The sequence below is a fragment of the Monodon monoceros genome, unplaced genomic scaffold, assembly GCF_005190385.1.
Source record: "Monodon monoceros isolate NGI ecotype Baffin Bay Population unplaced genomic scaffold, NGI_Narwhal_1 Super_Scaffold_6, whole genome shotgun sequence".
In the NCBI taxonomy this organism is placed as follows: Eukaryota; Metazoa; Chordata; class Mammalia; order Artiodactyla; family Monodontidae; genus Monodon; species Monodon monoceros.
Window position 1 is genome coordinate 34,258,408 of NW_021703783.1, and position 27,109 is coordinate 34,285,516.

General features: G+C 42.4%; 1 protein-coding gene across 3 annotated transcripts in view; it reads left to right on the forward strand.

The window, feature by feature from the left end:
- ANO6 (anoctamin 6) overlaps positions 1 to 27,109 on the forward strand; it is a 211,974-nt gene that overhangs the window by 30,286 nt on the left and 154,579 nt on the right. For 2 of the 3 annotated variants that reach the window (XM_029204419.1, XM_029204417.1), the window contains exon 2: positions 12,963 to 13,022. The exons of the other annotated variant lie outside the window; for it this stretch is intronic. In XM_029204419.1, the coding sequence (XP_029060252.1) occupies positions 12,963 to 13,022 (60 nt within the window). The remainder of the gene's footprint in view (positions 1 to 12,962; positions 13,023 to 27,109) is intronic. 3 annotated transcript variants of the gene reach the window in all.

Here is a 27,109-nt window from a genome sequence, read left to right on the forward strand (position 1 = left end):
CATTCACGCTTGCAGTTTATAGGGTCTGACCTGCCTTTGGACTTCAGACCTCCCTCCAGGCCATCTCCACTGGGATGTACCCACCCCTGTGCTTCCTTGTTTTCCTACTCTATTACCCCCACTCCACCTGTCCTGTGACCTCCTCAGTCTGGTTCACCACTGACCCCAGCATTTGGCAAGGCACCTGGCATGTAGTAGGCACTCAGAATGTGTTCAGTGATTTAATGTTCACAGTTGAACTCATTATTCCCCAACCGCCACCTCAAAATGCACACACTGAAAAAATGCATCTCTTCCTGTGTTCCCTCTCCCAGTGAATGGCACCCCCTATCCACCTTCCCCACTTCCTCTCTGTCCTCACACCACCCTGCTGCTGCTTTTTCTCCATACCCAGTCCTTTAAATTCTGTCTCCTGTTTTCTGAGTCCATTCTGTCGCCTCCATCCCAAATATCACCGCCTTGGTCCTAGGCTTCTGTGTCTCTCACCGGGACTGTGGCCTTATCTCTTAGTTTGTATTGCAGCTTTCCAATCTTGTCCTCTCAGATCCACCTTTTTGTACCATTGCCAGATTAATCTGTCTACAGTGCATGTCTCAACATGTCACCCTCCTAAACTTACAAGGCTTCAGTGAAGAAAACTGTAAGCTTTACCAAGATTGCAACATATTTAAGTAAATGGCAGGGGGTTTTGGTGCTCCCTGTCTGGGGAGACAGTAGTAAAGTCCTCATGCTTTTCAGGTTTGTTTTTTTTAGTTTACTACAATGCTAATCCGGATCCCAAAGGGAGTTTTTTGAGAAGACTGGATATAGTGATTCACTCGTCTTATAAATTAAATGAGTGAGAATAAATTTAAAAAATTGAAGTGTAAGAGAGTGGTCTTTACAGTAAGAAAATTTGGTGTTGAATCTTAGCTCTGCTACATATTAGCTGGGCGGCCTTGTACCTCTCCCTCTCCCCCTTACCGCTCAGCGCTTCACTATGTCTTCCTCTTTAAAATGGGATTACTATGGGAACTACCTCTAAGAAGTTTTGTTAGCATTAAGTGACATAATGACAGAATACATGTAGTATATTTAGCACGATGTCTGGTATCTAGCAAATGCTTCATAAATGTTAGCAGGATCAAAAGTACACGAAAACCATAGTCACATACACATACGTACGTGTTTATGTAATACGTAAAGATGGTAATAGCGGTTGTCTCAATATGGTGGGGTTGTAAATGTTTATGACTTTTCTCCATTTTCTGCAACTATTATCTGTCACTTTTCAAGTAGGAAAGAAAAAAATGTCTTTCAGTGACTTCCTACCTTTACGAAATAAATGTAAGCTCCCTTCCACCTCGTTCAGTGCCCTTCATGACCTCATCCCCTCTGTACTGCTCTCTCCTCATCTCTGATAGCTTCCTCCTGCCTACATTTTCAGTCACCCTGAATCCTGAATTACTTTGCTCCCCGTACACACTGTTTCCTGCCCACCTGCCCCTCTGCTGTAATGTCCACTCCTAACTTTTCTCATTTACTGCTGCTGCTCCTTGAAGGTTTAGCTTAAAATCACTTATCCCATCAGGTTGACCATTAGGATCCCAGTGTTAAAATTATCTGAATTTGTGTCTGTTTCCCCTCAATGGACTGTTTTTCTCCAGAATAAGGACTTTACTAGAAGCTAGAAATAAAAGATGATGAAGTTACAATCCATGCCCTTAGGTTGCTTATCATCTAGCAGGAGAAGAGAGGCATGTGAATACACGAAGATAGTAAATGCCGCAGGATCTCTGATACAAGGACCTGCTGAGTATAGTCATATAGCAATAAGGTGTGATGAGACCCTCTTGGGGGCAGTGGGGGAATTAGGGTGAAGGGCTCAGAATGTTTTCATTCAAGAGTGACGCTTAAGGGCTTCCCTGGTGGTGCAGTGGTTAAGAATCCGCCTGCCAATGCAGGGGACATGGGGTAGAGCCCTGGTCGGGGAAGATCCCACATGCCGCGGAGCAACTAAGCCCGTGCGCCACAACTACTGAGCCTGCGACCTAGAGCCCGTGCCCCAAAACAAGAGAAGCCACCGCAGCGAGAAGCCCACACACTGCAACTAGAGAAAGCCTGCGGGCAGCAACGAAGGCCCAATACAGACGAAAATAAATAAATAAAATAAATACATTTATTTAAAAAAAAAAAAGTGATGATTAAGCTGCTGAATAGGACTTTCCTGGGCAGATAACATGGGGACCCGTGTTGCAGGCTGGGCGTGGGAAAGCAGTTCGACACAGAGAACGGTGACAAGTTGAGTTTGAGGTGGGGTCTCCAAAGTGCTTGGCACGTGATAGAAGCTCAAAAACTTTCAAACCGAACAGTATGCCCCTCCTAGTATTCCAGGTATGGGCTTCAGGAGTTTGTGAATCCCTAGAAGTTGTATATAATATTTTATGTTTATGTGCTTCTGAGAAATTTTCTGGGGAGAGGATCCTTGAATTTCACTATTTTCCCAAAGAGTTGCATGGCCTATGAAAGGTTAAAAATCACTCTTGACAAATATTCTGCCACTGGAAATGGGTGAGGCGAGGGGCGGAGGACAGACAATGATTCGAAGATAAACTGTCCCCAGCTGCAGCTGACAGGGGTGCACCTGGGCATTCACAGGGCAGTCACTCACCTGCTAGGGCCGCTGAGGGCCTGGTCACAGTGGGCACTTCAGGCAATTGTTCCACGCACACTTTTCTGGCTCCTTTCAGCCAGCAGGCTCGTTCCTGCTTTCTGTTTGCTCCATCTAAGCCATTACAGTGTTCTTTCCCTGATAGTCAAAGCAACTCTCCAGGGCAGGAAACATTATGGGGTTGAAAGACTGGGGAGAGAATGAAAGCACCATATGTTTTATTCCAAAAATAAAGTAAGGAGGTGAACATGTGAGGGGAACAAGAAATCAAATGCAGTAACCAAAGCAATTCAGTGGCAATGGTGTTAAAGAGATTGCATTAAAAGACTGCAACAGCATTAACCCCCCAGAGACACTGTGGGGTCAGCTCATTCATTCCTCAGTGGCTGGTAAAGAGATGTGTGAATTACCTGACTCCTAGAATCCTGTCTGGTCAAACCCAGCGTCCTCCTCTGCCCCTCTGTGCAGCTGTATACCTTTGTTTAGAACATATTGCACTATGGTGTCCTTGTTAATACTCTTTTCTTCCATAAGGCAAGACTGGCTTATTTTGAAATACCCAGCATTTACCGCTCAGCTCAGGACATGTTTATTGAAAGAACACACTCGAGCTTTCTAGCCTGAGAGTAGTGGGGTTCATAGTTCAGTCTGCACAAAGGAAACCCCAAACAGCTGAAGACTTCCATCATCCTTTGTTTGGTTCTTTTCCTGCTTTGCCCAGGGAGGCACTCAAGTAAAAGAGCTCATCAAGGAAGGGAGCAGATCTTCTGCAAAGATACAGGCTGCTCTTTTGAAGGGAGAAATTTGGTGCAATGTTGAATCCGATGCAATCTCAGAAGCTATCGGCTTGCTAAACAGTGTTGATGATGACAAAGCAAAGCAAGGGACAAAGGTTACGGAAGCAGACGGAGGGCACTACTGGTCACACTTGGATCTGTCTTGGGAGCGCCCACACACCCCCATCGGTCGCCCCGAGTCAAGTAACCCTCAGAAGCATAATGATTAGTTGTATTTTCCAAAGCTCAACATTGGGATGCATGGATCAGGCGCTTGCCTTACGCGAAGCTCAGCCCTGCTCACAGGGTTTTGGAGGATCCCTTACAGTGTTGGGGGGAACTTGCAGAGGGCTCAGAGCTTGTCTAAAGGAATGAAAGATTTTAAGATGGGAACACTGAAGGAGGAAGTGAAGGGTGGCTTCATGGTCTCAGGTGTGTGAAGTACACAGAGAATAGTGATTAATATTTTCCTATTACTGAGGAACAAAGAATAGGAATATTGTTTTGAACTATATGAGAACTGAATTGATGGGATAACTTAAAATATTATTGAAAATATCTTCCTTTACTCCTATCATATTAACTTTGTTTATAGACAGTTGGTCATTTTTAGCATTCACGTCATTTACTGTTGCTTTCCCAGATTAGATACTCTATCGAAAGAAGGAAAGGAAACCAGTGATACTGATTGAGCACCTACTGACTACAGGCTCTGCTCTGGGTTTTCTTGTGTCTCAGATTTGCAAACATCATCCCATTTAATACCCAAGGGGCAGGTATTATTATCCCCATTTATTTGTGGGGAAACTGAGGCCAGGAGCACTCAACATGACAATTATAGGTGGCAGTCCTATCTTTTTTATATGTTACTTCAGTCCTGAGTCTGTGCAACTCCAAAGGCCTTGCTTCTAATTTATCCTTAAATGTGGTGATTCTCATGTTTACTGAGTCTGTCTGGATGCCTCATTCTCTATGAGGCATTCCAAACTGGCCCATCCCAGGTCCGGAAAGCCTTCACCTCTGAGACAAACTGTGCATTTGATGCAGTTCGGCACTTACATGTCCAAAACAATCAGCAATTCCTATTTCTCAGCCTGGACAAAGCATACTTACGGAGCAGCAAATTTGTAATGCATGCTTTCCAGCATTGCAAAAAGAAAAAGAAGAGAAAGACATTTCAATATAATAAAGTTAAAATTTTAACCCTAATGGCATGCCTTTGGGTTGTCTCCACAGTGTGGGCAAGCACAGATGGTATGCAGTATCAAGGCTCATAGCAAGGTGAATGATTCTCATCCAAATTAAACCTGTTGGTAACCAAACCTTCCTATCCCTGACGTCTGCTGTGCCACATACTTTTCTGATTGTAGTGTTACAGTCAGCTCTCTGTATCCACAGGTTCTGCATCCACAAATTCAACCAACCGTGGATCAAAAATATTCCCCCCAAAAATTTCCAGAAAGTTCCAAAAAGCAAAACTTGAATTTGCCACAAGCCAGCAACTATTTACATAGCATCTACATTGCATTAGGTATTATAAGTAATCTAGAGATGACTTAAAGTATACAGGAGGATATGCTTAGGTTATATGCAAATACTACACCAGTTTATATAAGGGACTTGAGCATCCAGGATTTGGGTAACTGCAGGGGTGCTGGAACCGATCACCCGCAGATCCCAAAGTATGAGTGTAAGTGGTCCATTGTAGATATTTTGGAAAAAACAGAAAATTGCAAATAAAACAGAAATCACCCCTAATGCTACTGCTCAAAGATAAACCAAACATGAATACCTTAGTGTGCTTCTTTCCAGCCTTCTAAAAACGCAGAATTTTATATAGTTTAGAAATACAGTATGCTGTCTTTCCACTTAACTTGCCTCATAAGCATTCCGTAATATTTATTTTTCATTGTGGTAAAATATACAGAACATAAAATTGACCATTTTACCCAATTTCAAACGTACGATTCAGTGGCATTATATACATTCACCGCTTTTCGTCTCCAGGACCTTTTCATCAGCAGCATTCCTTATGTTTAAAAATGCTTCACAAACCACATTTAATACCTGCATAATATTCCACCAGACAGAATTGACGTGGAAGCCTTTGCTAGCAAACATTTCACAGATACTTATTTTGTCTTCACTGTGAGGTAGACTTTGTGGCTGAGTCCATGAACAAAGCACGGTTTTTGCCTCCAGGATCTTAAGTCTGGTGAGGAGGTTGTTATCAGCAGGCAATTTGATTCCCATGGAGGGTGAGCACAGGGGCTGTGGATGAGAGTTTAAGTCGAGGTACCATTTACATAATCATCCCTTGATCGTTGCAGATCTAACGTGTAGCAGATTATTTTGCTGTTATAAATAATACTGTGAGATTGTCGTAGGTATAAATATTTTTTCACATTTCAGATTACTTTATGAAGATTTTGAAAGGGGACTTACTGGACTACTCATTGTTAACAGGGCAATAAGTAGAACTGGTTATTGTCATTTCTCAAGGTCAGGGGCGGCCACCAAACGTTTTCATTTCCTCTTACACCTGATGAGCTCTACCAACTTTTTCATAAATGTGTGTCTTACTTGCATTTGGCAGGATTGTGTGAAGCGTTGGGATTGGGTAAAGAGTGTATCCGACGAGGAAGAGCTAGGAAGGGCAGAGGCAAAGTGATTGTGGCCTAGGTCAACATTGTAGCACAGGGAATGTTCAAACTGTCCAGCTGTTTGTACTCATTTCAGAGGCCTTGGTTTAGCTCAGGCTTCAGGGCTGTGCTCCACGGGGCTCCCTTCTGTGAAATTCCAGACTTGTGCACTTGAAGCCCACTGTGCAATGAAAGTAGCCTATTAAAAATAAAAAAGAAGTAACTTTATCATCTAAACAGAAACTTCTGGTCTTTTATCCAAGCTGCAAGAGACTTTTGGATATCGTACAGTACTTCCCTGTTCAGACAACAGATGAAGATTCTGAGGCTTAGAAAAGTTAAGAAACATTCTGAAGAAAACCAGGTGGGTGGACAAAGCAGAGAGATTCAAACTCATGTCTCTTGATTTATCTGGCGGTCACCCCATTACCTGTCCCATGTTGTCTTAGCCTTTGTTCTTCTCTTTACAGGAATCCTTTTCTTCTTCCCACTTCTAAATTCCTTATTTTGTCCTCTGCTGTTTTCTTCTGAGATGTCACTCATTTTCAGTATTGAGTATGTATATGTGCTGGCTGATATCTGTCTACAGTCACCACATGATGCTGGTGTGTTTGACTTCCTTTAGTTGACTAATTTGTTTGACTGCTGACTCTCTCTTCATCTGGGCCTCATTGTTTATTGGAAAGTTTCTCTTGGCTCTGGCAAAACGAATCAGTTATGCCTTATTTTTCTCCCTTTGTGTTAGTCCCTTTGGGTAATTTTGTGGGTTCTGTTTGTTTTGTTGTTTTGTTTTTGAATTAATTTTAAGAAGTAATATACCCTTCAGTGATACAGTAAATGTTGAAACCTGGTTCAGGGCCAAAGAGTAAGCAGTTTTTAAATAGATCATGTATGTTGAAATAGGAATATTAACACGGATCTCTGATGCATTAATTTCATGATGTTTGATACATAAAGGTTAGTTGGTAAACCTTTTACCATGGGTACACGTGTATGTATTTATGTAAATATGCATGTATTTCTTTTTTATGTGTAGTAACTCTTCCTTCTAAGGTCAAGTTGACAAAAAGAAATAAAGTTAGCATTGCTTCCTGTTAGACAAAATGCCATTATCTTCAGTAGAGCTTCATATGTATCTAATGACTCTAAATATAGCGCTGTGGGCCCTCTGATAATAACCAGAAAAAGGAACTTAAAAAGCCAGAGCGCCAAATGTGGTCTGAGGCTCTCAGCCCCAATATGACATTCCACTCCAAAAAAGCCATTATCATCCTGTCTTTAAAGGACTTGAGAGCCCAAGGAGACATACCCTGCTTCTGCACCTCACACTTGTTCTCTCACTCATTTCCTTCTCTATTTTTCAGTGTGGAATAGTCATTATGATAATAATAGCAATTATATTTTCTTAAGTGCTTACTGTCAGGCCATGTGTTATGCCCAACTTTAGTATTCATAATAGCCCTATGAAGATAGGTAATACGATGCCCATTTTATAGATTAGGAAGCTGAGACTTTTCCCAATAGATTACATGATTAACCTCCTTTGATTAACCCTTTGATTGATTGATTCCCTGTCATTTCTCTTGTCCATTCTGTACGTCACTGCTGGTCCCATCTGTGTTCTATAATATTCCCTTTCAGAAACACCTTTAAAGACTCCCCAGACTTCAGTCAGTCTACAGGTTGGCCCCAATTGCTTTAACTTTATATCCCACAACCTCCTTACAAGAACCTGCACCACAGACCCCAAGGTGAGCATACTGTGTACTTTCCCCCACTGTTCCCCTGCCCCAGCTCTGGCAGGTGCCTACTATGTGCCAGGCACTCTGTTAGGATCTTAGGTACATAGTTCTTGCCTTTAAAACTTTATACTCAGTGGCAAGGCAGACCTGGATATATTACCTCTCCTTAGCCTTTATGTGTCTAATACCAGATTGGTTTAGAGCTCTTGCCCTTGTTGAAACTTTTCCCTAACCATTCAAGGCAAAAGTGAGTCTGCCCTCCTCAGAACGTGGCCTGAACTGACTGTACCAAATACTTAGCTTCAAGTTTTGATCTTCTTTTCGTGTGCCTGGATCTTAGCCCACTTCTGCGCTATAGAATCTGTAGGTAAAGTCTGTGGCTTTAATATCTCTTTTATCACTAAACTCTAATTTTTTTTTTTTGTGGTACGTGGGCCTCACTGATGTGGACTCTCCTGTTGCGGAGCACAGGCTCCGGACGCACAGACTCAGCGGCCATGGCTCACGGGCCCAGCCACTCCGCGGCATGTGGGATCTTCCCGGACCGGGGCACAAACCCGTGTCCCCTGCATCGGCAGGCAGACTCTCAACCACTGTGCCACAAGGGAAGCCCAACTCTAATTTTTAAAGGGATGATTGATTAATTTATAAAAATCTATATAATTTCATAAGGATATTTTAGCCTAGGAATATCATACTTTTAATATATTGCATTGTGACCTGAGACTACATGTATTAAGCTATAAAAAAATTAGGTGGGTGCGGAAATATGGCATTTTGTTTTGTTTTTTGAAGTTTTTACAAACCCTGGTACCAAATCTTTTATTTTTTAAATTGATTAATAATATTACAGTTACACCTTCTTTTTCATTAGTTGTCAGCACAAGAAGAAAGCCTTTTGAATATAAGCCAAGCCTTTAAAGAACACTAATAACGTATCTTGAGCTCTATTCCTTTTTTTTAAAAAATTTTTTTTAGATGTTGGGGGTAGGAGTTTATTAATTAATTTTCGCTGTGTTGGGTCTTCATTTCTGTGCAAGGGCTTTCTCTAGTTGTGGCAAGCGGGGGCCACTCTTCATCGCAGTGCGCGGGCCTCTCACTATCACGGCCTCTCTTGTTGCGAAGCACAGGCTCCAGACGCGCAGGCTCAGTAATTGTGGCTCACGGGCCTAGCCGATCCGCGGCATGCGGGATCCTCCCAGACCAGGGCTCGAACCCATGTCCCCTGCATTAGCAGGCAGTTTCTCAACCACTGCGCCACCAGGGAAGCCCTCTATTCCTTTGAGTTATGGGATTTGTTAAGTAAAAGGTAAGTGGCATAGGCAGACTGAGTCCTGACTGAGATAGGAAACCTGTTCTAGTCCTGGCCCAAGTCACTAAATTGGGTTACCCTGATCTAGTCAGAAGCATCATGTGCCCCAGTTTATTCATATGCCAGATGAGGCCATCTTCATCACAGCAGACATAGCGGGGTTTTGACCCACTGAAGACTTTTGGGAGCCTGTCTCCATGTTATGTTAGTTTGAATTTCACCCATCTATTTATGTATATACAGGCTTCCCTGGGAGATACTGTGGGTTCGACTCCAGACCACCATGATGAAGCAAATATTGCAACAAAGCAAACCGCAATAAAGCGAGTCACAAATTTTTTGGTTTCCCAGTGCATATAAAAGTTAAGTTTACACTATACTGTAGTCTATTAAGTGTATAATAGCATTATGTCTAAAAAACAAGGTACCTACCTTCATTTGAAAATTTTTTTATTGCTAAAAAATGCTAACCATTATCTGAGCCTTCAGCAATTCATCATCTTTTTGCTGATGGAAGGTCTTGATGTTGACGGCTGCTGACTGATAAGGGTGGTGGCTGCTGTGGCATTTTCTTACCATAACAGCAATGACGTTTGCCACATTGTTTGACTCTTCCTTTCACTTAGTAACTGGCCTAGTTTCAATATTGTGGTGTCTCAGGGAGCAGGGAGGCCCGGGGAGAAGGAACAGCTGGTTGATGGAGCAGTCAGAGCACACACAATATTTACCAGTTAAGTTTGCTGTCTTATGTGGGTGCAGTTCGTGGCGCCCCAAAACAATTACAGTGGTAACACCAAAGATGACTGATCATAGATCACCGTAACAAATATAACAATAATGAAGTAGTTTAAAATATTGTGAGAATTACCAAAATGTGACACAGAGACATAAAGTGACCAAATGCTGTTGGAAAAATGGTTCCAATAGACTTGCTCGATGCAGAGTTGCCATAAGCCTTCAATTTGTAGAAAACACAGTATCCACAAAGTGCGGTAAAGTGAAGTGCAATAAAATGAGGAATGCCTGTACTGTGTTAGTGTACTAGGGCTTCCATATAAAATACCAGACTGGGAGGGTTAAACAACAGAATTTATTTTCTCACAGTTCTGCAGCCTGGAAGTCCAAGGTCAGGGTGTCAACAGATTTGGTTTCTTCTGAGGCCTCTCTCCTTGGCTTGTGGACACCACCTTCCCGCTGCATCCTCACATGGCCTTTCCTCTGTGTGTGAACAGCCTGAGGTCTCTCTGTGTGTCCATATTTCCTCTTCTTCTAAGGGCTCCAATCAGATTGGATTAGGGCCCACTCTATCAGCCTCATTTTAACTCATCAGCTCTTGAGAGGCCCGTTTCCAAATATAGTCACATTCTGAGGTACCGGGAGTTAGGGCTTCTACATGTGAATTTTGAGGAGACATAGTTCAGCCCATAATATCTATTTAAAATAACATTCATTTGTTTTAAATTATATATATAGAGACTAGTACAAAGAAGAAACCAAAAATAGCCTTCCTAGTTAAGGCCTATTAACAGCAGTGGGGTGGTAGGTACTTGAAAAGATAATTCAGACTGTATTGAGGGTATAAAAGGAAGAATGACACTCTCCTAGCCCCCTTCTCCTACACTGAGGCAGCTTCTTTAAATACATTTACATGCATGTTTACATACTCTGTTTAGCTCTAAACAGAGTCCAGGAGCCTCTTTTCCTCCTGTCTTCATGTATCCTACGAAATACGGATCTCTGGATCTGCACATGCTCTGGATTGGCCTTCTTTTAAATGGCTACATAGTATTCCATTGTGCATGTATGAGATTTTAATTTAACTAGTCACTTATTAATGGGCATTGAGATTGTTTCCAGCCTCCTCAGCCCCCCACCAGCATTATGGAGATGCATTTCTTTTTAATACCCATTATGGAAGGAATAGTAATGGGCCACCTAATAAAAATTACTGGCGTCCGATTTTGGTGACGACAGCCGTTGTTTTTCACCTTCCTGTCTCTTGGTTCGTACAGGAGTTGTTGTGAAAGGTGTTTGTCTTTCTTGCCCTCCAGTCCCTGACCATATGCCAGTACGTCTCCTTCCTGCGTAATGTGAAGGAAGGGCCTCCCTGGGCGGCCTTAGGTCATCTCTGTACAGCGGTCCTTCCTCCTCAGGAAGAAAGGCTCTCCAAATCAGCAGGCATAGACTCTTTTTAGTTAAGCAAAATCGTCTTTCTTGTAAGCATTGCTGTTTCCTTGTCCACACCGACATATGCATCCTTTCTGGCTGCTTCGACCCTTCAGAGAGGGGCAAGCTTTCTAATGGCATGCGAGCATTCTTACCGCTAATCAAGATTTACAGCTGAGACCAGGACGCCCAGCCGCTCATTGGATTTGCAGACCCTCTAAGCTAACAGCAGCAGCTCCAAGATTAAGTGCAGTGCAGGGGCCCCAGCCCTGTTGTCCAGGCCGTTCCTCCTTCCCCAGGCCCAGCCTCTTAGTCACAGGTATCATCTGGCGTTACTTTATAAGCTGCGTCACCGTGCAGATGTTCTTTTCTGAAGAATTACTTTCATTTCTGACTCAGTTCAGGAAATGAGGCAGTCGATCAGAGGTGTTCTTCGTTTCCAGACCTCTGGAGAGTTCATTTTCTCCTTGGATTTCTAACCAGATGTGGGCAGTGCTTTATTTACCCAGATGTGAGAAATAACAGTAATGAACAGCCCTCATCTTAAGGAGCCCTTACTTCCCTGAAGAATCCCATGTGAGGGCCCAGAGGTGGCTTATGCTCTTATTAACATAAATATTTCTGAGGCTTTGGTTTCATGATGCTTGCAGACATGCTGTGTGTATGAGTTTGGTGCAGGCAAAATATAATTTAGCAACAGATTTAAAAGGTAGTCTGGAGTGTTTCTAATTACTGTTTGTTTAGTTCACCATTGCCTAATAAGTGGATTTAAGTAACCTTGGGGTAGGGAATATGATGTTCATATTACAGTCAACCATGCAAATCATATTCTAAGTATTGCAGAGGACACACCATGGAGTCACTTTATAGATGTAGTCCTTGGAATTTTGAATTTAGAACTGAGAGCATTTTGGAGTGGACATTTTCTACCTGTCATGCATCAACATGAATTATGCACATGTCCAAAATCAACCCTACTGTGTGTTACAACTCTATCGGGGGCTTTTGGCACTCAATTCTCTCTTTAATTTGACATAAGAATTCTCATTCTTATGGGAGAAACTGGCTTCTCTTTCCTTCCTTTTCCCGTCTTTCACTGGCCATATAGGAAACTGAAGTCGTGAGAGGGCCTAGGACAGTAGTTCTCAATCTGGGCTGCACCACGGAATCAGCCTGGGAACTTTCAAAAATACTGATGCCTGGGTCCCACCTCCCCAGAGAGTCTTGCCTAATTGCTGGGAATGCAGCCTGCACTGGGAGGATGTTATTGTGCACTAAAGGTTGAGAACCATAGGCTTGAGAGCTCATTTCAGCCTGTGGTTCTCAGGCTGGGCTGCAGGCTAGCATCACATGGAAAGCTATTGCCCAAAACACTGCTGCCCCACCAATTAAAACCACATTTTGGGGGGAAGGATCCAGGATTTTTAGAAAGATCCCAGATGATTTCTGATGCACAGCAAGGGTTAAGGTCAACTGACAAAATCTAACCATTGCATATCATAGATAAGGAAAAGGAGAACTAGAAAGGTCAAATGGCTTGCTCAAGGTCAGATCCTGGTTGTTGCAAAAGCAGGTCTGGGAGTCAGGTCTGATGCCTGTGACTGGTCTTTCTGCTGCCTACCTGGCCCCCTTATATTTGTTTGTTGTATTTATTGATGCCTCCTCATCCTTCAGGTGGTGTTCCTGCCTCCAAGAGGCCTTTAATGGCTCCTGCCACTCTCCCATCCAGCCTGGGTAAGATGTCCTTCCTTTATATTTGAACCACCCTCCTTCCCCTTCCCCTTGGACTGTCAGCTCTGGAAGGACAAGGCCCATATCCTTTCAGTAACTTGCTGGCATGTAATGGGGGACCTAGATGATGTTTGTGGAATTGAAATTCCCTAACTTTTTATTCACCAATTAGCCCACATGGATTGCTAAAAATAATCCACTCCTTTTGAAAGTAGCTTCTGAGAGCAAATGTTATTGTTACCTGTCGACCGCCCACTGTGCTGTGGGTCAAGATCTCATACACAAGGAACTCCCACCCTTGCCTTCCAGGAGAGAGAGTTGAGGGGGGGAAAAAGAAACATTTGTCAAGGGGATTTTGATGACAAAATAATGAAAGCAAGATTTCTGTGACTTTACATGTTGCTCAGGGTATTTATAATATCCAGGGACTTGCGAATAACATACTTACAAGTGTGTGTGGTGTCAGTGAAAGGGGGCATGTGGCATTATCTTAAGACAAAATGAAAATGCTCTTTCATAAAAATATGTTTTAAGGACTAAATTATTTCCTTTATCATAATGCATATATAACTGAGCAACCACATCCACTAGCATAGCTGAATTAAATCCTTTGGCTTCTCAGGATTAATATGTTAACGTCTTTTCAATTGAGTAAAAAACTATTGAGGAGATCAAGATGGCGGAGTAGGAGGATGTAGAACTCACCTCCCCATGTAAGCACATCAAAAATTACATCTACACGTAGAACAACTCTCACAAAAAACCAACCAGACAGTGGCAGAAGATCTCTTAAATGACCAAAGCTGAAAGAAAGATCCCATGTAACTGAGTAGGACGAAAAAAAAAAAAGTCATCAGGATGGGACCAGCACCCCTGGGGGGATCTGTAAAGGAGGGAGTGTCCACACAGGCAGGCCCTTGCTGTATGAAACTCCCCTGTCTGCTGGGAGGCCCACTGGGACACATAGGGAGCTGGAGGGGCCTGGACTCTGCTCATGAGGCATGTGTACATGCTGGCTTGCTAGCAATCAGAGCAGAGAGAGACCAGCCCTGACGCTGACTACTACCACCTTGCTGCACTTCCAAGCCTGAACTGCACGCTGGGCAGGGCTGCTAGTATGTACTAAAGTGCTGAAACTGCAGCAAAGGGACCTTGGGAGAGGACTTGGTCTAGCTGCTTGGAGACAGGCTGGAGGACCTGAAGTGTGGTCCGTTGTTAGTGCATGTAGGGTGGGACGTGGGTCCACCAACGGAACCCCACTGTCAGCTTGCTAACAGCAGGGCACGGCTCCGGTGGTGCAGGCCTTGTGAGCATGTACAGGGTTGGGGTGGGGCTGATATCTGAGCTCATTATCAGCCCTCCAACAGTGGGGCCAGATCTGGGCAGCAGTGGACTTTGTTGGCGTGCACACGTGGTGGTTGGTGGCATCACAGAATCCCATGCCCTCAGTGGACAGCCCCTGGATAGGATTATGCAGCAGTTCCTTTCTCAGCAGGAGTGCTGTAGTTAAGCCCACCTCACACCACAGCTTGGAGGTGGATCTGGGGTAGACAGGTCCAGGAAGAGGCCTGCCACAGAGGCAGCACAGGTCCCAGGCCACAGCACAACCACCTCAATTCCTGCAGCCACGATGCTCCGGCCTCCTCCACCAGCTTAGTACTAGGTCTGGGATGAATACAACAGAGAAAGGAATGTGGCCTTGGGCTGCTTCTGGGCAAAATCCTGGACACCTGCATGGGTAGCACATAGGTTTGCCGTGACCACAATGGGTCTCACTTGCTTCAGGGCTCACCTCCTTGGGGGCAGAGCATATACTTAAGTACAGTGGAGCTTTATTGAACCTGACCCTCAGGACTTCTACTGCAACAAGTGGGGAGCAGACCTCACCACTGACAGGGCTGTGACAGCCATGGAGCAAAGAGGAGGCATCACCCAACACCCAGTGCAGGATCTGGACACCAGAAGAGCAGTCAACCCCCTATCAAGGGGATAATGTCCAGCACACTCTGAGGAAAGATGTGGCAGGCATTCATACCAAAAACAGCCCTAGCACCAAAAATATTGGACCCACAGCCTGCACAGGAATGCTCCCACATAAAAACAGCCCTTCAAGAACAAAGTAGATAACTATTTCTCCTAAATTCATAGAGACAGAGAAATGTAAGTAATGTAAATATAAGAAATGTAAGTATATGAAAAAGCAAAGGAACTACTCACAATTAAAAGAACAAGAGAAATCCCCTGAAAGAACAAACTCAGTGTACTTGACCCTGAGTTCAAAAAGGAGGTAATAAAAATGCTAAAGGAATTAAGAAAGAAATTCAGGTCACTGTAACAAGAAACTAGAAACTAGAATTAGGAAGCAATCAAAATTAGACAATTCAATTGCCAAGATAAAAACTGATCTAAAAGCAATGAATAGCAGACTAAATAACACAGAAGAATGAATAAGTGATCTGGTAGATAGAATAATGGAAATCACCCGACAGAACAGTGGACAGAAAGAAAAATGAAAAAAAAAAAAAAAAAAGGGACATATGAGATTTATAGGATAATATAAAGCACGCCAACTTATGCATAATAGAGGTTCCAGAAGAAAAAGAAAGAGAGAAGGGGATTGAAAATGTATTTGAAGGGCTTCCCTGGGGGCGCAGTGGTTGGGAGTCCACCTGCCGATGCAGGGGACACGGGTTCGTGCCCCGGTCCGGGAAGATCCCACATGCCGCGGAGCGGCTGGGCCTGTGAGCCATGGCTGCTGAGCCTGCGCGTCCGGAGCCTGTGCGCCTTAACGGGAGAGGCCACAACAATGAGAGGCCCGTGTACCGCAAAAAAAAAAAAAAAAAAAAAAATGTATTTGAAGAAATGGTGGCTGAAAACTTCCCAAACCTAAAGAAGGAAACAGATATCCAGGTATAGGAAGCACAGAAGGTCCCAAACAAGATGAACCCAAACAGACCCACACCAAGACATACCATAATTAAAATGGCAAAAGTTAAAGATTCTAAAAGCACTAAGAGAAAAGAACGAGTCAGTCACGAGGGAACCCCTATAAGGCTATCAGATGATTTCTCTACAGAAACTTAGCAGGCCAGAAGGGAGTGGAATGATATATTCAGAATCCTGAAAGGGAAAAACTTACAACCTGGGATACCCTGCCTAGGAAGATTATCATTTAGAATAGAAGGAGAGATAAAGAATTTCTCAGACAAGCAAAAATGAAAAGAATGCAGCAATACTAAACCTAACCTAAAGGAAATATTGGAAGGTCTTCTCTAAGTAGAAAACAGTCAAGAATCTATAGGAAAGGGAGACTCACAATAAGAAAGGCAAATATATAAACTGATTGAAGATTACTTAAATAAGCCAGTACATAGATTAAAAAACAATAAAATAATTTTTGTGAAAGCAGTTATAACTACAGTTAATAGCAAAAGGATAAACATGAAGATGTAAAATAGGGCATCAAAATCACAAAATGTTGGGGAGGGGAGTAAAAAGATGTAGATCTTTTAGAACGTGTTTGAACTTGTATGACTATTAGTCTAAAGCCAGTAGATATAGTTATGGGTCAACATACTTAAAAACAGGGTAACCACAAATCAAAATTATACAACAGATTCACAAAAACCAAAACCAAAGGAACTCAAGCATAATACAAGAGAAAACCATCAAACCACAAAAGGAAAAACAAAAAGGAGAAGAAATTAATAAGAAGAACTATAAAATCAACTGGAAACAAGGTTTAAAATGGCAATAAATACATACTTATCAAGAATTACTTTAAATGAACTAAATGCTCCAAACTAAAAAACTAGAGTGGCCAATTGGATTTAAGAAAAAAAAACAAAAAGGAACCAATAATATACTGCCCTACAAGAGACTCAGTTTAGGCTGAAAGACACACATAGATTGGAAGTGAGGGATTGGAAAAAGATATTTCATGCAAATGGAAACTACAAGAAAGCAGGGGTAGCAATACTCATATCAGACAAAGTAGACTTTAAAACAAAGTTCATAAAGACAAAGAAGGACACTGTATAATGATGAAGGGGTCAATACAAGAAGAGGATATTACACTCGTTAACACATGCACCCAATATGGGAGCACCTAAATATATAAAACAAATACTAACAGACATAGAGGGAGAAATTGACAGGAATACAATTACAGTTGGAGACTTTTAATACCCCTCTGACATCAATGGACAGATCTCTAAGACAAAATCAATACGGCAACAGAGACATTAAATGATACCATGGAACAATTGGACTTACTTGATATTTACAGGGCACTACATGCCAAAAACCCAGAATACACATTCTTTTCAAATGCACATGAAACATTGTCTAGGATGGACCACACACTAGGGCACAAAATAAGCCTCAACAAATTTAAGAGGATAAAAATTATTTCAAGCATCTTTTCTGACCACAACAGAATGAAACTAGAAATCAACCATAGAAATAAAAGCACGAGGGGCTTCCCTGGTGGTGCAGTGGTTGAGAGTCTGCCTGCCAATGCAGGGAACATGGGTTTGAGCCCTGGTCTGGGAGGATCCCACATGCCGTGGAGCAGCTGGGCCTGTGAGCCACAACTACTGAGCCTGCGCGTCTGGAGCCTGTGCTCCGCAACAAGAGAGGCCGCGACAGTGAGAGGCCCGCGCACCGTGATGAAGAGTGGCCCCCGCTCGCTGCAACTGGAGAAAGCCCTTGCACAGATACGAAGACCTAACACAGCCAAATAAATAAATAAATAATAAAAAAACACAAAAAAAATGATCACATGGAGACTAAATAACATGCTACAAAAAAACCAGTGGGTCAACAATGAAATTAAAGAGGGAATCAGAAAATACTTCAAGAGAAATGGCAATGAAAACACAATCTTACAAAATCTATAGGATGCAGCAAAAGCAGTTCTAAGAGTGACATTCATTAGCAATACAGGCCTTCCTTAAACAAAACCAACAAACCTCTAGCCAGGATCACCAAGAAGAAAAGAGAGAGGACCCAAATAAACAAAAAAAGAAATGAAAGAGGAGAAATAAAAACAAATGCCACAGAAATACAAAAAATAATAAGAAAATACTATGAACAAATTGGACAACCTAGAAGAAAGGGACAAGTTTCTAGAAATATATAGCCTGTCAAAATTGAGTCAAGGAGAAACACATGATTTGAACAGACCAATCACTAGAAGTGAAATAGAATCTGTAATTAAAAAAAAACAACCCAAAAACTCCCTGCAAACAAAAGTACAGGACTGAAAGGCTTCACTGAGGAATTCTACCAAACATACAAAGAACTTATCCTAGTCCTTCTCAAACTATTCCAAAAGATTAAAAAGGAGAGAACACTCCCAAATTCATCTGTGAAACCACTATCACCCTGATACCAAAGCCAGACAAAGACATTACAAAAAAAGAAAATTACAGGCCAGTATCTTTGATGAATATCGATGTAAAAATCCCCAACAAAATATTACCAAACTGAATGCAGTAATGTGTAAAAAGGATCATACATCATGATCAAGTTGGATTCATTCCAGGGTAGCAAGGATGGTTCAACATACACGAATCAATCAATGTGGTATACCTCATTAACAAAAGAAAAGACAAAAATCATATGATCATCTCAATAGATGCAAAAAAAGCATTTGATAAAATTCACCATCCCTTCATGATAAAAACTCTCACCAAAGTGGGTACAGAGGGAACATATCTCAACATAGTAGAAGTCATTTATGACAAACCCACAGCCAACATAATACATAATAGTGGAAGCTGAAAGCCTTTCTCCCAAATTCAGGAACAAGACAAGGATGCCCACTCTCACCCTTTCTATTTAACATAGTTGTTGGAAGTACTAGCCACAGCAATCAGACAAGCAAAAGAAATAAAAGGTACCCAGATTGGAAGAGAAGAGGTAAAATCATTATTTGCAGATGACGTGATACTCTATATAGAGAAGCCTAAAGATGCCACACAAAACCTATTAGAACTGATAAATGAATTCAGCAAGGTAGCAGGATACAAGATTAATATACAGAAATCTGTTGCATTTCTTTACACTTACAAAATATCAGAAAGAGAAAGTGGAAAAATGATCCCATTTAAAATCACACTGGGGAAAAAAACAAAAACAACAGAAAACTGTGAATAAACTTAACCAAGGAGGTGAAAGACCTATACGCTGAAAACTGTGAAACATTGATAAAGGAAGTTGAAGGTGATTCAGAGAAATGGAAAGGTATCCCATGCTCTTGGATTGGAATATTTAACATTGTTAAAATGGCCATACTACCCACAGCAATCTACAGATTTAATGTGATCCCTATTAAAATCCCATGACATTTTTCACAGACCTAGAACAAATAATTCTAAAATTTATATGGAACCACAAATGAACCAGAATTGCCAAAGCAATACTGAAGAAAAAGAACAAAGCTGGAGGCATAACACCCCCCGCCCCAGACTTTAGACAGTACTACAAAGCTACAGTAATCAAAACAGTGTGGTATTGGCACAGAAACACACATGAAAATCAATGGAACAGAATAGAGAGCCCATAAATAAACCCACATGCCCACAGTCAATTAATCTACACCAAAGGTGGCAAGGATATACGTTGGAGAAAAGACAGTCTCTTCAGCAAGTGGTGTTGGGAAAGCTGGACAGCTACATGCAAATCAGTGAAATTAGAACACTCCCTCACACCATATTACAAAAATAAACTCAAAATGGTTTAAAGACCTAAATATAAGACATGATACCATAAAACTCCTAGAAGAGAACATAGGTGAAACATTCTTGGATATAAATCATAGCAATATTTTCTTAGATCAGTCTCCCAAGACAAAAGAAGAGCAAAAATCAACAGATGTGACCTAATCAAACTTAAAAAGCTTTTGCATAGCAAATGAAACCATCAACAAAACAAAAAGACAACCTCTGAAATGGGAGAAAATATTTGCAAAGGATGTGACCAACAAGGGGTTAATATTTAAAATATACAAACAGTTCATATAGCTAAATACAAAAAAACCCAAAAACAAACGCTAACCCAATCAAAAAATGGGCAGAAGACCTACATAGACATTTCTCCAAAGAAGATACACAGATGGCCAACAGGCATATGAAAAGATGCTCAGCATCACTATTTACGAGAAAAGTGCAAATCGAAACCACAGTGAGGTATCACCTCACACCAGTCAGAGCAGCCATCATCAAAAAGTCTACAAATGATAAATGCTGGAGAGAGTGTGCAGAAAAGAGGACCCTCTTACGCTGTCAGTGGGAATGTAGATTGTTACAGCCACTATGGAGAACAGTATGGAATTTACTTAAAAAGCTAAAAATAGAGCTACCATATCCAGAAATCCCACTCCTGTGCATATATCCAGAAAAGGCGAAAACTCTAATTTGAAAAGATAACTTGCACCCCAGTGTTCATCGCAGCACTATTTATAGTAGCCAAGACATGGAAACAATCCAGGTGCCCTCAACAGATGATTGGCTTAAGAAGATGTGCGTGTATACACACACACACACACACACACACACACACACACACACACACACACACACACAGGAATATTACTCAACCATAAAAAAGGATAAAATATTGCTATTTGCAGCAACATGGATAGACTTAGAGAATATCATACTAAGCAAAGTAAGTAGGCAGAGAAAGCAGATATTATATATTACTTATATGTCAACCTAAAAATTAATACAAATGAATCTATATACAAAATAGAAAAAGACTCACAGACATAGAAAACAAACTTATGGTTACCAACGGGGAAAGGGAGTGGGGAGGGATAAATTAAGAGTATGGGATTAATAGATACACACTACTATACATAAAATAGATAAGCAAGAAGGATTTCCTGTGTAACACAGGGAACTATATTCAATATCTTATAATAACCCATAATGGAAAATAATCTGAAAAAAAAATATGTAACTGAAAAATAACAACAACAACAAAAAACTATCACTCCTCTGTCATCTCAGTTTACTTAAGGTCATGCTTGTCCCATGTCTTCTTGTTATTTGAAAAATGTTTCCAGATTTGCAGTATTTATGTTTACTATTGTAGCCATTACAGAGATTTGTCTCAGAAAGCAGATTACAACCAGTATCTCTTTACCTTACAGGTAGCCAGGAGGCTGCACAAAGGGGTAACAGAAAGTAGCTGTTTTTCTCATTTGGAGAATTCAGAGTTACAAGTTTTTGGAGCCAAGACCGCAAACTGGGCTGCATTGTAGGATAGATGTTAAAATGATGTAAAGAGATTGCAGACAGTAGCCAATAATGACCCAAGTGCGTGAAATCTTTTTGAAGTCTTAGTAAGACTTCGTGGGTTCATGCTTTATAATTGGGAGTCTTCATATCCCAGGTAAGTGGCAGTGTGGCAGTGTGTAAATAAAGCCGCCATTTATCAGGGGAAATCTTCCCAAAACAAATACCCTTAAAATTTTCCAGAGAAAGCTAAGTTACTTAGCTGGAGGTAAATATACAACATTTTTATATTAAAATAATTTCATTATATCATGAAATAAAATGCAAAGTTTGCATAACCTTTTTTTTAAGATGAGACATTTTAAAGAACCACTTTCCAGTCTCTCCTTTGCTGCTACTTGGATGAAAAGTTAAACCAATAAAGGTTTTTGCTAAGTAACCAACTTCTATCTCACTAATTTCGGAGGCTCAACAGTACATTCTGGAAGAGACGAAGAAGGAGGGAAAGGAAGGGTTTATTAAATATGTAAGACACCATGTTCAGTGTTTTCACCCATGTTGTGCTGTTGAATCTTTATGGCTGTGCTGCAAATTAGGAATTATTCACAGCAATTTTTGCATGTGAGGAGGTCTGTACACACCTGTCCACTAGGAAGCAGAGCCGAAATTTGAAAACAGATCTATCTGATTCCAGAGTCCTTGTATTTTTCCCCTGACATGGCCTTTCATGTCATGAGAGTGGAGACGTCTCCAAAAGAGCCTTGTTATTAACTCTGAGTATTTGCCATGCTGGTGGAAGAGGAGGGCTGACTTTAGCTTCCCCTAGAGTTTTTTTTTTTTAATAGATTTAATTAATTAATTAATTTATTTATTTTTGGCTGCGTTGGGTCTTCATTGCTGTGCGCAGGCTTTCTCTAGTTGCGGCGAGTGGGGGCTACTCTTCGTTGTGGTGTGCAGGCTTCTCATTGTGGTGGCTTCTCGTTGCGGCGCACAGGCTCTAGGCACGCGGGCTTCAGTAGTTGTGACATGTGGGCTTCAGTAGTTGTGGCTTGCGGGCTCTAGAGTGCAGGCTCAGTAGTTGTGGAGCAGGGGCTCAGTTGCTCCGCGGCATGTGGTATCTTCCCGGACCAGGGCACGAACCCGTGTCCCCTGCATTGGCAGACAGATTCTTAACCACTGCGCCACCCGGGAAGCCCCTTAGAGTTGTTATTAAACACCAGTAAGTTAATATTTACAAACTTCTGTGACACAGTTAAAAGCATTTCCCAACATTATCCTGTAAAGTTCTGACTTTAAAATGACATGTTGTTATTACAGTGACCCTCAGAGTTCCAGTGTATTCATTGTCATGATTTTAAAGGGAGGAAAGGAATAGTCAGCAGTGGCTATGTTTGCCCACAAGCCATATAGTGTCAGAATTTTGTGATCTCTCTCAGACATCATGCATTTGACTTGAGGGAGGCAGCGAAGCAAAATAGTTGATAGTTTGTGCTTTGCCCTGCAATTCCTGAATTTGAGAATCCTGGCTCTGCTACACACTAGCTGTGTTATGGTGGGCAAGTGACCTAACCTCTTTGTGCCTTAATTTCCTCGTAAGTAAAACAAGAACAGTAATAACTTGATTGCTGTTTTAAGAACTGAACTGTATAATATCAGGCCTGTAAGAGCTTAGAACTTTGCATGTTGCAAAGTTAGTGCTCAGGAAGTATTTAGCTATTCTTAGTAAAAGCTAGGTGCTACATGGCCCAGCAATCCCACTTCTGGGTACTGACCCAAGAGAAATGAAAACCTGTGTCCACATAAGACATTTTAACAAAAGTTCATAGAAAGTTTTATTCGTAATAGCTAAAACCTGGAAACAAATGTCCATCAACTGGTGAATGGATAAACTGTGGTACATCCACACTGTGGAATACTATTCAGCAGAAAAAAAGAACACATTTCTGATAGGGGCAACAACATGGCTAAGTTTCAAAAGCATTGTGCCAGGTGAAAAATCCAGACATAAAAGCCTGCATCCTTTTTGATTCCAATTACGTGACGTTCTATAAAGGCAAAACTGTAAATTACAGAAATTAGATCCTTGCTTGCTGAGGACAGATCATTGAAGAGCAGAGGAGATTGACTGCAGAAGGGCAAAAGGAAACTTTCTGAGGTGATGGAAATGCTCTATGTGTTTATTATGTCGGAGGTTACGTGATTGTTTCTGTTCGTCAAAATGCATCCAGCGGTCCATTTTTACTGTATATAAGTTACACTTCAATAAATCTGATTTTAAAAGTCAGGGACTGCAACATGAACAAAGCATAGTGGGGGAAAAAAGGGGTTAGAAACAATAAATCAGAATTGCCGAAAATGCAGTTATTCTACAGTTTCAGTTAGCATGTGAGATGGGAGGAATAATTTTGTTAATTTTCCTCTTACAGGCCGTGAGTTAGAAAAATGTAGAAACCTGTAGAAGAGTTCTGTCCTACTCTAGCATACCTGATTCTCTTGGCTCTGCTCTGAGCACTGTCTGCTTCCCCATTTTTGAGCTGTTGCCATTTCACAGACACAGGGATCTCCTGGGTTGCTGGCTGGGAGAATCCTGAAGGAGGGCTTGCCATGTCATGAGGCATTCATGGAAACAGATCCTTGGTGTTCTAGATGAATTGAAGGTTCCTAGTCCAGATAACTACGTAGTCTGAGTACACTTATGGGGAAGGAATGTTATCTCAGAGCATTTTTCATTCATCATGAGACACAGAAGCCCTTGCACTTTCTTTTGGAGCCAGCGCTTATCTCAGCAGCCCAGGACATGGTCGACCACTCCCTCCTTCCTGAAATTCTTTCTTTCCTTGGCTTCTGTGATGCTCCTGCATCTTGATTCTGTTCACAACTCACTTGTTTTTTCTGTCTCCTCTGCTGGATCCGTCTCTCCCCATTCCTGGCCCCTAAACTTTGCAGCGCCGAGGCCTTTGTTCTCTGACCTCTTCCCCATCTTAATGTACTCCATAGGTGCTCGCCTTCATTTCCAGGGCCTTAAATACCTTAAATCTACATGTTGATGATTTCATATGCTTACCTCTAGTCCCCGTCTCTCCCTTGCTTTCCAGCCAGCTGCCTGTTTTATCTCGTTACTTGGTTGTCTAATAGATATCTCAGACTTAACAGGTCCAAAACCTAAGTCTTGATTTCTTTTCTAACCCTGCACTTCTTCCATTGCTTCTCATCTCAGCAACGACTCTACCCAGTTGCTCAGCCACTCAGTTGCTGGAGTCCTCCTTGATCCCTGTCTTTCTCTCCCACCTCATATTCGAGCCATTAGCATCCATCCCAAATCCAAGTGCTCCTAATCTCCCACCCCCACGCCTAAATCCAAGCCCAGGCCACCACCAAGTCTTCTGGGACTTCTGCAGCCACTTCCCAAGTGAGCCTCTGCTATGTGCCTCTTGTTCCAAGTTCACACAACAGTCACAGTGATCCTTCTGTGTTAGACTTTTGTACGACCTGCAGTGGACTCCCTACAAACAGTATACAGTTCAGACTCTCAGCCCTGTTGGACTTAAGGCCCTTGCTAACTCTCTGTCCCCATCTCTTCCTACCCTGCCTATCTCTTGAGGTGCCCCAGACATACCGGCCCCTGTCTGTGCCCTGACATGCTGCCCCCCACGCCAAGAATATTGTCCATATCTTCCTCTCCATCTCTTCTCACCTCCCAACCCCTTCCTATCTAGGATTCCTGTTCCTGCACTTCATTTAGTTCTCCCTCAAATGCCACCCCCTCTGAGCTGGCCCTCATCTAAAATATCACTGTTACTCTATCCCCTTCGTGTGCTTTATTTGTTTTCAACGCATTTCTCCCCACCTGAAATTGGTATATGAGTGTTTGTTTATTGCCTCTGTCCCCTGGTAGACTGTAAGCTCCCTAAGGATGTTGTGCTGGTGTTTGATATGTATTTTCTGAACGACTGAAGGAATAAGAGAATTAATGTTCTGGTACCCCTATATTAAAAATTAAAGAGCCAGATATCTTCCTACACCCTAATATCCCTGTCTGTCTCTCACCCCATTTCTCTGCCCCCCTTTAAGGCAGAATTTCTAAGTCATCTAGATGTACTGTAGCTTTTCATTACTCATTTTCTCTTCACTCTGACAGTCTGATATCTTTTCCCATCACTCTTGTGCAGTTTCTCAGGGTCATTCAAGTCCTATGTGTTGCTGCCTCCAATGGATGCATTCCTATCCTGTCTTACTAGGTCTCTGAGTAGCTTTAGCACAGTTTTCCATTCTGCTCTTGAAATTCCCTCGTAACTTGGCTTCTGCCGTCCCTACTGGCCGTTCCTTATTCCTTTGCGGGCATCTCCTTCTTTTGGGGACCTCTGAATGTGGAGAGTTCTTCAGGATGTGGCTTAGGCCCTCTTCTCCCTCTACATGCTCATCTGTTCCCAGGGCTTTACATGCTGTCAATGAGCTGATGACTCCCCAGTGTATGTATATGTCCAACAGTGACCTCTTCTGACCTCCAGACCCCACATCTGACTGCCTCCTTGACGTCTTTTTGGATGTCTCATGCTCAAGGAGGAAGTCTTGTTTCGCTTCTGTATCCCATCTCCCTGAATCTGCCTTTCCACATCCCATCTTGGCCATCTTAGTAAATGGCACCACCATCTTGCCAGTTTCCAAAGTCAGAAACTTGGGTGTCATCCTGTTTCTCCTTCATTGTCCCCCTTTGCCCCAGTACTTTTTTTTTTTTTTTTTTTTTTTGCGGTACACGGGCCTCTCACTGTTGTGGCCTCTCCTGTTGCGGAGCACAGGCTCCAGACGCACAGGCTCAGCGACCATGGCTCACGGGCCCAGTCGCTCCACGGCATGTGGGATCTTCCCGGACCAGGGCACGAACCTGTGTCCCCTGCATTGGCAGGCGGACTCTCAACCACTGTGCCACCAGGGAAGCCCATGCCCCAGTACTTTTAGTTCTATCTTTAAAATATATTTTGAATTTGTCTTCTCTATCTCTACTACTACTGTCTTAGGCCAACTCTTTTTTTTTTTTTTCATAGCTAAATTATATAGATTTGGGGGGAGGGGAAGTGGGGGGAGGATTCAGTGGTCTGAGAAGCCTCGTGAGAAGACTTGTCCTCTTGTTTCATCGTCACAATATGATGAGTAAATGGAGATTCAGAGAGGTTGCACATGTGCCCAAGGTCACACAGCGTGAGGGGAAGGCAGGACTTGTACCTGCTCTGCCACACTCTGAGTCCTCACAAGCATCACCTCTCAGGTCTTTGCACCAACACTGGGTTTGCCAAATGAAAAGCCTCTTGCCCTCCATGAGCTGCCACTTGAAAGGAAGCCACACGGGCCCCAAGGTGGGGTCTCAGGCAGCCCTGTGGGAGCTGTTTGGGGCACAAGCCCTTCTTGGGACCTCTGCTCACTGCCAATCCAGGGAGCAAGTGCCATCTTCAGGAAATAGGTGGGGGCTGGTGCTGATGACAGCATGACTCATTGTTAGTAGGTTTTCAATGAGGGATCTCAGCAGTGTCTAGCAACTGGTCTGTTGCTTCTGCTCTTGCCACAGCAGAGTGCTCTAAAATGCTGTGATGCCACATACTGTGTATCTGGCAGTGCATGTGTCATATCCCCCTGCCTCCTCTTCAGCCTCATTTTATTCCCCAGCCTCTAACTTCTTCAACTCTTCAGTTACACTGACCGCATTTAACTGTGTCCTTTAACACACCAAGGGTTCAGAACCCTTGGCTTGCTCTCCCTGCCACCCCTCCCGCCTGGCAATGTTCTTTCTTTAGTCCTGCACGGCCAAGTCTGTCTCATCCTTCAGGTCTCAACTTAAATATCACCCGCCAG